We start from the raw sequence: 14,277 nt of genomic DNA on the forward strand, positions 1-14,277 counted from the left end.
ATTTTGACCTAGAGAGTCACGTACATATATAATGTTTGCTTCAGATGTGCTCTCTCCTACTCGTTCTAGCTAACTCTTGTGTACCAAAAGGTAGCCACTTAGGACTTCTACTTTTTATTCTCACCATTAATGATATGGAGTTCATTTTAAAATATTCCCATATCTCATTTAACGCTGATGACACTCAAATTGTCAAGTCCATTACTTCGATGCATGATTCTTGGCTTAACTAGATCCCGACTGTTTCTCAGTCTGGTGTAAAAAAAAACTCCTTTGACCTAAATATAAACAAATATCAATTGATTACTTTTTCACTAAAGCGAATAAGAACTTCATACCGTCTCAACACCTTTTTCATAACCAACCCATTGCATCTGTTAAGGTTATTCGCGAAATTGGGCTCAAATGTGACCGAGAACTGAATTTCCGTGCTCATATATATGATATAATACTAAAAGCCAACCTAACGGTTTTGTAAACCGGTTTTTAAATTAATTTGTTAACCCCTACGTTACCCGAGCTCTCTAGTGGATGGACAAAGGTTTCATTCCTTAAATACGACTCTCAAGTATGGTCCACTTACCAAGACGTACATATTGAAATGTTGAAACCAAGCGTTTTCGATTTCTTATATTTATTAATTTTATTTGATCTTTGAATAAAACAATAGAGTCTTTAATGATTTATAAAGAATTTATTTATAACCTCTTTGGAGGACAAGTATTTTAATAATGGCTAGCAAGACGGAAATTTAGTCTTTTTTGAGCCATGTGGTTTTAAGGTTTGACGTTATATGATTTGACTTTTATATTTCGATAACACAGTGGCTATGTAGAAGTACAAGTACACAAAGAATATAAAATGCGCTTAGTGAACAATTATGGTTAAAATTTTATAAAACAACATTATTTTCTAAAATAGGCTGAACATTCTCCCCGTCTTGAAGGACTAAAGGTGCTTCAACAACTGAAGATGCCTCAGCGTCCGGAGGTGCTTCAACGACCGGTAGTCGACAGAGATTAGCAACTGCTCTTTTAAAAATTCCAGTGGCAGTTTTCAAAGTAACCACTCGAACGATGTGATCGGTACCAGGATGCAATTCCATGACTCTACCAAGCTTCCATTTCAACGGAGGAATGTTATCATCTCTTATTATGACAATGTCATTTAATTGAAGCCCAATAAATTTATTTCGTTTCCATTTATTCCGCTGTTGCAAAGTGTGGAGGTATTCATTCTTCCATCGGTGCCAAAATTGTTGCATAAGCCATTGCACTCGCTGCCAACGATTTAGATAGGATAAATTTTTATCGCACAGATCTGGCTCAGGAATTGCAATAAGTGAAGAACCTGTTAAAAAATGGCCTGGGGTTAAAGGTTTAAGGTCATTGGGATCTTCAGAGAGAGGGGAAAGAGGACGGGAATTAAGGATGCACTCTATCTGGATAATAAGAGTATTAAGCTCTTCATATGTCAAAGCCGCTAGATGTAAAATTCGTTTCATATGATGTTTTGCAGATTTTACGGCTGCCTCCCAAATACCACCAAAATGTGGAGATCTAGGAGGAATGTGCTTCCATTCGATGCCCTCGTCTAAGCAAGTTTTCATAATTTCGGATTTAGACTGTTGATCTTGAAACATCTTATAAAGCGCCCTGAGCTCGTTACGTGCGCCAATATAATTTGTAGCATTATCACTATATATGGTACGGCAAAGGCCTCTCCTGCTAATGAAGCGCCGCAAAGCACCCAAGAACGAAGAAGTAGTGAGATCTCCAACTAGTTCAAGATGAACAGCTTTGCTGACAAGGCATACAAATACCGCTACATATACTTTCACGGCCGCTGTCCCACGACGCCGAGAGTGAACCATAAAAGGTCCACAAAAGTCTGTTCCTACAGTTGTAAAAGGACGTGAGGGCATTACACGATACTCTGGTAGATTTCCCATTTGCGGATGCTCAAAACGTGGACGTGCTCTAGCGCATAATATACATCGTCTGATAACTCGTCGTATAAGAGGCTTCACATGCACAGGCCAATATTGTTCACGAACGATTGACAGCAGTCCTTGTTCTCCTACATGATGATATTTTATATGAATATCTCTTATCAAAGCCTTTGTAAACGGGTGATTATTTGGAAGAAGTGCTGGATGTTTATGCTTATACCCAACATCAGCGTTATTTATCCTTCCACCAACTCTAAGTATTCCCTTTTCATCAATGAATGGAGAAATTGATCTTTTCTGTTTCAAAAGTAAGATATCGGATCCATAGTTCGATTGCTGTATCATCTTTATAAGACAATGAAGAGCGTTCTCCATTTCCTCCAATGTAAATGGCCCACCTACTCTTTCCTTCTTTCTATATAACGCTAAAGAATTGTGGAAAAATCTTAGAATATAAGCAACTATTTTGAGTGTTCTCTGATGATTATTGTTGAATTTCAAATTAATCACAAAATCGGTATCTTCTTGTAATGGAAAGGTATGTTTTGTAGGTCTGCGCTCAAGAAGGTTTTCATCAACTGAATCTACAGACTTCGAATTAGGCCAATGTTCTTCAGAAAGGTATAAGAATTCTGGGCCATGAAACCACAACTTTGAGTTCATCAATTCACCAGGAAATGCTCCTCTCGAAACAATGTCAGCCGGATTTTGTTTGGTGCTTACATGACGCCATTGATCTATGGATGAAAGATTTTGTATTGTTGCAACTCTGTTTGCGACGAAAGTTTGCCAATGATGTGATTCTGAAGACAACCATGCGATGACTATACTGGAATCTGTCCAATAATACACCCTTTCAAATTTATCTTGGAATATATGACGAATCCTTTTTACCAATTGTACCATCAACTGCGCAGCACATAATTCAAGTCGTGGAAGACAAACGTTCCTTACAGGTGCTACTTTAGACTTAGCGCACAAAAGTCGTACCGAAACCTTTCTATTGGACAGAATAGAACGCATATAAATACAGGTTCCGTATGCCTTCTCGGAGCTATCAGAAAAGGCGTGTAATTCTACTTTATCAACATTTCCCCCACATAGCTTCCAAAGCCTTTGTAAAAAATCTTTGCCAATACAGTAACAGGATTTATAAGTCCTAAAGGGTCATATAAACGTGCTATATCAGCTAACACAGTGCGTTTAGTAATATGCTTGTTTTCACCAGCATTGACCTTGTAGAAAAAAGTATCTGCCTTTGGGTCCCACACTACACCGAGTGTCTTGATGACATCATTGTTTTTAAGTTGAAAAAATTGTTCCTTTTCTTCATGTGGTATATCTTGTAGCAAGCTATTATTATTAGAACACCATTTTTTTAGCGTTAATCCACCACGATCTAATATTCCTCTTAATTCTCTTTTGATACATTCGAGCTCCTCTAACGTGCTAGCCCCAGTGAGAATATCATCGACATAAAATTCTGTTTTTATTGTTGATGCTCCTACTGGAAATTTATCACCCTCCTCCTCTGCTAAGTACAAAAGCGCTCTTGTAGCCAAAAAAGATGCTGAGGCCGTACCATACGTCACAGTACAGAGTTCATAAGTCTTTATCTCTTCATCTGGTCTGTCTCTCCACAAAATTTGGTGAAATGCTCGATCTTGTTCATTGAGAGCAATTTGACGGTACATTTTAGTTACGTCAGCAGTAAACACGTAGTTATGTGATCTAAATTTGATAAGTAAAGAAAACAAGTCAGGCTGCACGACTGGGCCCACGTATAAGATGTCGTTTAAGCTCACACCATTATCACATTTGGCACTAGCATCAAAAACTACTCTTAGTTTTGTAGTAGAGCTCTCAGGTTTTGTTATGCAATGGTGGGGAATATAATAATGCAATTTACCAAAATCTTGATTTTTGATCTCCACCATATGTTTCAGTTGCTTGTATTCTTTCATAAATGAAACATATTGCACTGCGAGATCGTGATTTTTTATCAATTTACGTTCTAATGCGTAAAATCTTCGAAGGGCAGTCGCATAAGAATTGCCTAATGATTCTGGATTCTGCTTAAAAGGCAATCTTACCTCAATTCGGCCATTTCTGAGACGTTTCACATTTTTAAGAAAATGTTCTTCACAAATTTGTTCATTTTTCGTGAATGGCAATTCAATTTGTTCGTGCTTTTCAATTTCCCAAAAAGAGGTAAGCATTGATGCAATATTTTCATTTTCACTATTTTCATCAGAATCGTTTACCAAGCAATGGACCTTTTTCTTGCATTCTCCTTGTGCAATGCTGCCAGACACCACCCAGCCAAATACAGTGTTTTGAAGAGTTGGAAGCCAAGGGCCTAGCTTAATCTGTCCAATGGATAATAAACCAAAAAAATATTCAGCTCCTATCAACAGATCAACTCGACTTGGGGTTCCAAATAAGGGATCTGCGAGATTAATATTCGATGGTATAGATAAACCGTTTGTATTAATGGGAGCATCAGGCAGGAACTCTGATATTCTGGCCACAATATAAGCATCAATATTTTCAGCATAATGATTAAATCGCGATTTGATGGTGAAGCTAATTTGATGTTTGCAAATTAATGAATTTTCTCCGATGCTACAGATGGACATTATTTTACTCTTACGTCTTATGCCTAAAAGGTTTGCGAATCGCTCAGTTAACAAGCTGACATGAGAAGCAGAGTCAAGCAAAACTCGGCAAGGAACTGGGGTGTTTTGTTTATCAAGAGCAAAAACTACTGCAGTGGCAAGAATGGCTTGTGCTGAACGGCTTTGTGTATCGTATGCAGCTGGAGACGTATTTTTATGAAGATGATATGTTTGGGGATATGGCTGAATCATCGGCGAAGTGAGGCTGTTGGAAGAACTTGCGACATTGTTTGAGGTAGGTCTTTGGTCATTTGAAGTTGATGCAATGTTATATGAAGACGATTGTGGAACATCCTGAGGGATGCGTATAACGTTATCGTCATGAAGCAGCGTGTGATGTGAATTGTTGCACTTGCGACATTTTGATGCTTGGCAATTATTTGCATCATGATTGGGCTTAATGCAATTAAAACATAGTTGGTTCCCACTAACAAAACTTTGTTTTTGAGCAACAGGCAGATTAAGAAATTGATCACACTTGTAAATATTATGGTTAGGCTTTTTGCAAAATAAACAAATTGATCGTGTGTTATTTTTATTATTTGAATGTTGAATAGAAAAGGTTTTAGAGCGATGAATTTGGTTAGTTTTAGCATGAACTGCAGTACTTGCCTGAGGAATGTCGTCATTGAGAATCAGGGTGCGTTTGGTAAGAAATTTTATAAGCTCCTGGTAACTGGGCATTCTTTCGGTGGGTCCTTCTTCGTTCCATTTGTTAAGTGTTGCACTGTCGAGTTTTGGGAGAAGTATTTGAACTAGTAGGTCATCCCATTGGCTTACAGGACGTCCAAGTGTAGTAAGAGCACGAAGATGACTGTTGATCTCATCACAAAACTGACGTAGACTTGACGATGAAGGTTTTTGAATAGCTGGATACATCATTACCTTTTTAATGTGTTCAGTGGCAATCACACGTTTGTTGTCGTAGTTTTCAATAAGCAGATTGAGAGCGACTTCATAGTTGTCATCAGTGATCTCCAACGATTGTATTGTCCTAGCAGCTTGACCAGATAGAGAGGAAATCAAATAGTGTAGCTTGGAGACATTGCTTAATGAGGAATTATTGTGGATTAGGGAATTGAAAATTTCGTGAAAGGATAGCCACTGGGTAACTTCACCTGAAAAAATAGGAATGTTAACCTTTGGAAGTTTCAACTGATTAGATGATTTCGTTTCGGTAGATACAACATTTTCTGTTCGCAAAGTAGATTTTCGACTTTGTATTTCATGAAGAATTTTGGATCTTGATTTGTAGTACATCTCCTCGCATTCAGCTCGCACGTCGACTTTGGCACCAATTTCCTTGGGATCAATATCCTCCAACTTGATCTGGAGTTGTTCAAATGCTTTGAAAACAGAGTCCAAAGCTTGAAGACGAACCTCGAATTCCGAAAGAAGTGTATTAATTTCTGATAGAAACTCATTTATTCTGTCTAATTGTTTGGTGCAAACGAGACGTCGAGCTTTTAGCGATTCTATTTTCTTCAGAGCGGCTTCGGCCATCGTGATGGTAAAAGTATAGCGAAATAAATCACGTCGGGGTCACCATGAATTGTTGAAACCAAGCGTTTTCGATTTCTTATATTTATTAATTTTATTTGATCTTTGAATAAAACAATAGAGTCTTTAATGATTTATAAAGAATTTATTTATAACCTCTTTGGAGGACAAGTATTTTAATAATGGCGAGCAAGACGGAAATTTAGTCTTTTTTGAGCCATGTGGTTTTAAGGTTTGACGTTATATGATTTGACTTTTATATTTCGATAACACAGTGGCTATGTAGAAGTACAAGTACACAAAGAATATAAAATGCGCTTAGTGTACAATTATGGTTAAAATTTTATAAAACAACATTATTTTCTAAAATAGGCTGAACACATATGAAAGCGTTCAAAGAAGTTTCCTTAGGTTTTCCCTTCGAGTCCTACTTCGGCATAATCCCCTGATCCTTCCTTTGTATCAAGACTGCCTTAAATTTTCTAATTTCGTTAATCAGGAGGAACTTAAACGGATACCAGACATCTACTCCTAGTCTGCATTCTGGGTCTCTTAAGTTTCCTTATCTTTATAATTCCATCTTCCTTGACATTAACCCTAGTAATTTTAGAAATGCTCACCTCTTTTATCTTCCCATCCACTTAACCTCTTTGGAATCAAATAAACCCATTACTCGAATGCAAATGTCAATTAAAGCAATAGTTTTATTTTGATTTCAACGTAACCAAATCTTGTGTAAGACAATGTCTCTAAAACTGCCTCTCTCACCAGCCTCATCCTAAGCTATAAGTTTCTTAGTTCTTAAATTAGATTAAAATTATAGATTGAATTAAGCCGAATAAATGGGGGTTCGCACAAAAATTAAGTAAAACAATTTTTAGAGAAAATTTCATACAAATCTATCAGTTCGTTTGGGAGTAAATTCGAATTTTCTAGTTTTGGGACTATTGTTATTTTTGATAATGCCTTAAGCGCATCCATCGTAATGTCATGTGACATTAGTAATTCGAGTTCGAAAATGATTACGGATGCAAAGCTTCCAACATACATAGATCCTACATTCCACTATTCGATCAAGATGTGACATAGCTTTGCCATATTTCCCGATCCAGTGCAATGGAAAAATTGTTGATGCAATGCAAGCTCATTGTGTGGGTTGAGTGCACCATGACACAAAATAAATCACTTGAAGCACTTAACTTAACACCGAAGGATCTTCGACGAAGTAACAACATCTTTGGCGGCTTGATAATACTGTTGGTAGGCGATTTCAAGCAGACTTTGCGAGTAATTCAACGAGGAACGCCTACAGATGAATTGAATGCTTGCCTGAAGGCATCACTTTTGTGGAATAACGTAAAAACATTATCGCTAACCACTAATATGAGAGTTAAACTTCAAAATGATCAAATTATTGTACAATTTTCCAAACAATTGTTAGTTGGAAATGGAAAAAGGCCAGTTGATGCGACAACTGGATTAATTACTTTTACTAATGACTTTTGACTTTAAACTATTGAAGTTTCCGGTTCGACTTGCGTTCGCAATGACAATTAACAAGTCGCAAGGCCAATCGCTTAGTGTTCGCGGGATAAATTTAGAAAATCATTCCTTTTCACATGGGCAGCTATACATTGCGTGTTCACGAGGTGGGAAACCATCCGCTTTGTTTGTGTTAACGTCAGACCAAAAAACAAAAAAATATTGTTTACCAAAGAGAACTTCAATGAAAATTAAACTTGTGGACAAGTATAACGCTTCGATTCAGTATTTACTTTGGATTCACTTTCATTCTTTACTTAGAGAAGTTCAACTAAATTACACTTCATTTTCGAAATGAATTCATTACTTTTGTGAAATGAAAGAAAATATTTCCTTTTCAAATATAAAACAAAACAAATAATTGTTCTTCATATTTTAATCCCCAATCGAAATGTTACAAAAAACGAAGCCATCTGGTGGCGAAACGGAGTTCGTCGGGTTTGCTAGTTTTTTTTTATATAACTACAATCAAAAAAGAATCCACGAAATCGAACAGTGAATAATAATACACTCTTTCTCCTGTGAATTCACCAAAAAGCTGTCGGATTTCAGCACGCCAAGAAACATTATGACATCTCAAATTCAACTTCGAATTCGTTAATTGGTCGAATTCAAAACGAAGAAGGCAAAAGCAATAATTGAAAAATGGCAAACTCGCCAGCAAAACGGTTCGCCGCGGATTCCATAATCAGGCGTCTTCACTTCAACAGATCCTATCATTTCTGACAGAAACGAATTGATATATTCTGTCCGCTCGAAAACGGATGCTGGAGTAGGAGCAAGTTCTTTCTCTGAAACACTCTATCTTGCCAACTTGTTTAGACTTACCGATCTAAGCAGTGTCATAGGGTGCAAATAATGTGTCAATGACATGATGGCGCTCTCAAAAGCTGATATCACCTTATTGTCTCCAAAAACTAACAGTTCTTAGCTTACAGCATAACATTAGATTCTGCTAGGTACTAGGTCACAGCGGTGTACCTGAGAATGAGAAAGCGGTTGAGCTGGCGAAGATTGGTACAACACTGCACCAATCCAGTATAGACTCTACCATAAACACCCCATCCTGTAAATAAAAACGCATCATTTCTAACAAGAAACTAATAAAGGCTCAAAATGCCTTGAGACCTAAATTTGACAATACAAAATCTGACTTGATTATGAACCTAGACAAAAAATCTTTACTTGTAAGCATAATAACAGGTCATAAACTTCTGCATTACCACGCTCTTCTTCAATGATCGTGGAGAACTTGAAGGTACTCTAAGAACCAAAGCATCTTAATGGCTAGAAAAACGCAATCAATAGTATTATACGTTTAATTACTCTTTTAAGGAAGTTCAGTACTTGAAGGCATCACGATGGATCTACTTTGATCTAATTGTGGCGAAGACGTCAACAATCCCCTGCCCATCAACCTAACCTAAAAATTACTGAAATTCAGGTTCTGAGTTGAAAATTGGTCTCATCACTGACGCTGATTTTTTGATTTCTTTTAAATTCCATTTGAAAACTTTTTAAGAAAAAAATACACAACATTTTATTGATATTTATTTAATGTTTTATTTGCTCTTTTAAATCTTGTCATATTATATAAAATATTTTTTACTCTTAAATTTCTGTTTAACTTTTTACCTTGCTACTGTAACAATTTGTTTTTGTTAATATTATTTTTTTGAAATAAAGAAACTCTTTTACAATAAAACATTTTTAAAAGTATAATAATTAAGGCGAGGAAAATAGAAGGAATACAAATAATGAAAACGGTTTGGCTTTTTGTTAATGAAAAAAACAAACTACAAACATACATAATATACTATTTTTGAATATATGAGTGTAAACTGTCAAAGAGGAATAATTAAAAAAGAATAAACAAAAATAATAAATTATATTTTACATTCTTATGAGAGTCCATTTTATACCAATTAATAATAATCTAATGATATATTATTTTGAATTACATCTTTTTATATTTTGTTGTGGTAATAATTTATGTAGTAAATAAAATGATAAATCCTATTTATTTATTAAGGATGGGAAAAAAAGTCAAATAATAATATTCGGAGGACATGCGGAAAGTATTGGATCATTTTTTGTATCGTCTCATTTTACACGCTCGCATTTTCAAAAAACCAAAATCAAAAGAACTTAAAAACGGTGGAGGCTGCTCTTCGCATACAAATTGAACACTGGAATAATAACGACGATATGCGACGAGTAATGAACTAAGGATTGAGCATGAATATAACGATGGAGGTGTATACGCGTTTATTGGCCAATTTACAAGCCATTTTGGATTTTATCATCAAATGTATCGTGTTCTTCTTCGTGCTCTTCATCAAATTCCACATCATCGTCAGCTGTTGCTTCCTGTTAAGTGGGTAAAAATGAAAAGAAAAAAAGTTTTTGTCAAAAAAATGTTTTTTTCAAAAAAACAAAATAAAAGTATGTAGGTACGTACTTGATACTGTTGATATTCGGAGATCAAATCATTCATGTTTGACTCAGCTTCAGTGAATTCCATTTCATCCATACCTTCCCCGGTGTACCAATGGAGGAAAGCCTTTCGACGGAACATAGCAGTGAATTGTTCTGATATCCTTTTGAAAATTTCCTGAATGGCGGTTGTATTACCAATGAATGTGGCTGACATTTTAAGGCCACGTGGTGGAATATCACAAACGGCAACCTTCACATTATTCGGAATCCACTCAACAAAGTAACTGCTGTTCTTGTTTTGGATGTTGAACATTTGAGTGTCGACTTCTTTCATTGACATTGGACCTGTGTGATAAAAATACAAATAAAATAAGAAGAATGAAAATGAATACTTTTGATTAAAAACACTTGATTTTTGTATGTTTTTTTTATATAAAGAAAGGATTGGTTTAAGGGGTTGGAACATTTTAATCGATAAGTTAAATAAAAGCCGGGGTATAAAGTGGTTCTGTGAAAAGTTTGATAAGACCTTATTCCAATTACAGTCAATTCACAGTACGAGTATAATCGACAATCTTTTGAAATTGAACTGAAAAAATGAACAAGGCTTGAATAGGGGTCAATTTTCGCAACCGAAATATGGACTTAGTTACTGAAACAAAGAGATATTGTACAGGGCTATTCGTTTTTCACTTAGAAAAAAAAAAAATTAGACACATACAGCGACACATTTTTGCGAACATTTAATTTCCACAAAAATGTTTGGACTTTGTCATTTTATGGAAGATTCATAATAGAATGCGATTCTTTAAAGGTAATTTTTAAACACTTTTTTGTATATTTCGGTTGGTATTTGGGCCATAACTTGAGTAATGTCTAATGCGAAGTGGCTAAGTTTAAATCGCAATTTTGTAGAAAGTTTCGGTTCATTTTCACGTGTTTCAGCGTGTTTATTTAGCGATCCATTAACGTAAATAGTAAATAACAATTTAAACAAACACATTTTGACATCTGAAAAGACTTCTCCTTTGAATTTGACAAACATAGGACGTTATATTTGAAATTTACACCATTTTAACTGTCAAAATATTGGTAATTCCTAAGGATAGAAAAAATGACAGCTGGGAGCTAGTATAAAAATGAACCCTTAAAAGGTGTCCCAAAATTTAAAACAGATTTCAATTTGACAAAAACATATTGGCAGCTAAGGAGACTTTGAAATAAAATAAAAAATACTTTCGGAAGTTTAAAAAAGGTGTCCCAATATACACGCGAGTTTTTAATTTGCTCTCACCACGAAGAAAGTAAAAACAACCTTGAAAGCTGGTAAGACTTGTGGAATATTGTAGAAAAAAGAAAAGATATTTCAAAGGTTTTAAGAGTTGTCTCAAAATAAACCATTGATTAAAACTTGTCGTTTAGTATACAGAATAAAATTTTATTACTGACTGGAAGTTTAGAAATTTACGAAGAAATCAAAATCTATTTGACAGCTGGTAGGGTTTTTGGGGTATAGTAGAAAGGTGTCCTGAAATATAACATTCATTCGAATTTGACACTAAGTCTACAGACAAAAAAAATGTTTCCACGAACGAGATTTTTAGAAAATTGAAGAGAAAAGTAGTTACCGAGATTATACGATACGTGATTTTGAAGGCTTAAATCGGTGTCCCTGGAAAATCACCCTAATTTAAAAAGTAAAAATGATTTGATATCTGACATGACTTTTGATGAATTTAAGAGAAAAGTAGTTATTTGACAACTATTTCAAAACAAGAAATAACTTTACCGCTGCCGGGACTCTTAGAGAATTGTAGAGAAAACTATTACATCAAAATAATACGATAAGTGATGTTAAAAGCTTAAAACCCTTGTCCCAAAATACACGTGACATTCACAATTATTACCTTAATTTAAAACAAAAAAAACTGATTTTACAGCCGACAGGACTTTTGGTGGATTAAAGAGAAAATTATTTTTTTGACAAGTAATTTCGAAGTTTAAAAAGGTGTTCCAAAAAGAAGCCGCCAAATGAGAACAAGGTTCTTGCAACCACGTAGAAAAACAAAACCAATAAGACACTTACGAGTTTAGATATTTTACTATATTTTAGTTGAAGTGTCAATTGTCAAATTGGTTTTCAGGGTTGCCAACACTTTTTTCGTCTACAAATTGCGGTAAATTCAAATCTTGCATTTGTTTTGGAACACCATCCACAAATTTAAATGTTGATATCTATGAGACTTTTGTGTTTTTATTCTTAGTCGTGAAAATGTCTAATTAAAAAAAAAAACAAATAACCCCAAAAAGATAGATGGTTTTAAGGTCAACTGAAAATATATGTAGGTATAAGTATATACGATGCTAATTTAACACAATAAGCAAAATTACTTTCAACAAAATTCGTTGCAGCTAACCTTATCACGTAGCACACCATATAATAGCAAAGACAACACAGCACATAACAAACGACCGCAATCAATAATATCCCTCATTCGCCACCATCACTTACTTCTTGTGCGAGTTTACCCTAATTAGCAAAATAAAACAAGGTACACGATACCATAACGCATTTATTCTTTCAACTTGATTACGCCTAGGTTTTAAACTCGTATAGGTATATAACATAGCAAAAACTATATAGAACTGCCTAGAACCCAAACCAAACTCTCTAAACATGGTATATCTAAAATAACAAAAGCTTTGAGAACGTCACGAACCCTTCCCGACCCCAAAATCTCTCCATGAACTTGATGCAGTGAAAAGTGCGTTGCGTATCTACGAGTATGTAAGGTACGTAGTACTTATGGTGAGTGTTCAACAAAAGGTAGGAAGCTTCTGTGCTGTGTATAAGCTCCAGCCACCCAGCCAGCAGCGGGTCATGCTCTAAATAGAAAATGATTAATGAACCGAAGAAATGAAAAATAAACGCCATCACGGGAACTGGTGACAATTGTACAATTCAAGAATGTCCGTCAACCAACAACTTCGACTACAGCAAGACAGAGGGTCGTTAGCAAAGGCGCTGCGTTACAATAAATTATACGCAGTAAACAAGGCTCTAGCAGATGCCAGCCGTGAGATAAATATGTATATTTTTTTTTTTCGTTCACTTTCATTAACCCTCTAAAAGAGATGGGGTTTGGTGGTTGGGAGTTGAATGGTAAACAGAAGAGGGTTCAACATTTTTAAAGCAACAGGATACATGTCGTCGTCGCGTCCGTCCTGTAGTGTCGTTGGAATCTTCTAGACTTTAACGAATAGCTCTTATAAAAAAAAGAAATTAAATGAGTTCACTTCACTAGTAAACCCTTCCTGCCAGGGATGAAAATCGAAAACTAAAGTTAGTGTTTTAATTTAACTGACATTGTTTAGAACTACAACGGTTTAAGAACCAGAAAAGGGGAAAAGCTAAAAACCTTCCAGAAGTACAAAAACACATAGAAAGTTGGTTTTGAGAGGATAGTAGCTGGATGGTATTAAAAAGAACCAGAAAAGTAATTCCAGAGTTCATAAGACATGTCCCAAAAATAAATACTAATGTTTTGTTAGCTGACAGCTCTTTGGTTACAATCCTATAGAAAAGTATAAACAGTCCTAAAAACTATGAAAAACGATTTTGGAGTGTCCTAAATATGCGATGGATTTGAATTTCATACCAAGTTTTGGAAAACCGACTTGAGAGCTGAAATAGAAGGTCATAATTGTCCCAGAACTTACAAAAATATTAAATTTGACACTTAATCAAAGACATATATTTTGACAACTGACAACCCTATGGTGACAACCTAGAGAAAAGTATATTAATAAAAACAATGAATAACAATCCAAGGCGAAATCGATTTGACAGCTGAAATCATGTTTTTAAAATTGTAAAGGTTTTAAGAATATGTTCTTAAATATACGTGGGATATGAATTTCATATCAAGTATAGGAAAAACGATTTGACATCTGACAAGACTTTTGAATGGTTTCGGAAATAAGTATACCACTAGAAATGTGTCCCAAATAAAAGTAAGATTTAAGTTTGTCACTTAAGAAAAACATATGACAAGTGATTTAAGGCGTCATAAAATAAATTGAAACAATTAAATGAGGTTTAAAAAAGTTCCCCAAAATATACGCGGGATATGAATTTCATAAACAGTATAGGAACAAATATTTGAC

At 35.1% G+C, this 14,277-nt stretch overlaps 2 protein-coding genes across 2 annotated transcripts in view; both read right to left on the reverse strand.

The window, feature by feature from the left end:
• Positions 1-892: 892 nt before the first annotated feature.
• On the reverse strand, positions 893-6,132 carry LOC129954081 (uncharacterized). The gene is made up of 3 exons (XM_056067747.1): positions 5,242-6,132; positions 3,032-5,127; positions 893-2,951 (listed from the first exon to the last, which is right to left on the reverse strand). The coding sequence occupies exons 1-3, from the start codon at positions 6,130-6,132 to the stop codon at positions 893-895; spliced, it is 5,046 nt and encodes a 1,681-aa protein (XP_055923722.1).
• Positions 6,133-9,209: 3,077 nt separating this feature from the next.
• The window catches only part of LOC129943014 (tubulin beta chain), a 125,581-nt gene continuing 120,513 nt past the window's right edge, over positions 9,210-14,277 (reverse strand). The window contains exons 6-7 of the mRNA XM_056052248.1: positions 10,133-10,455; positions 9,210-10,041 (exon numbers count right to left, since the gene is read on the reverse strand). Coding sequence (XP_055908223.1) covers positions 9,952-10,041; positions 10,133-10,455 — 413 coding nt within the window. The 3' untranslated portion in view covers positions 9,210-9,951. The remainder of the gene's footprint in view (positions 10,042-10,132; positions 10,456-14,277) is intronic.

Source organism: Eupeodes corollae, chromosome 1 (genome assembly GCF_945859685.1).
Source record: "Eupeodes corollae chromosome 1, idEupCoro1.1, whole genome shotgun sequence".
Taxonomy (NCBI): Eukaryota; Metazoa; Arthropoda; class Insecta; order Diptera; family Syrphidae; genus Eupeodes; species Eupeodes corollae.

Coding starts and splice junctions, on each gene's coding strand:
- LOC129954081 (XM_056067747.1), bottom strand. CDS start 6,132: ATGGCCGAAGCCGCTCTGAAGAAAATAGAATCGCTAAAAGCTCGACGT. Junction 5,128..5,241: donor TCAATGACGACATTCCTCAG/GCAAGTACTGCA, acceptor TTTTGCAAAAAG/CCTAACCATAATATTTACAA. Junction 2,952..3,031: donor GTGGGGGAAATGTTGATAAA/GTAGAATTACAC, acceptor TCTGTCCAATAG/AAAGGTTTCGGTACGACTTT.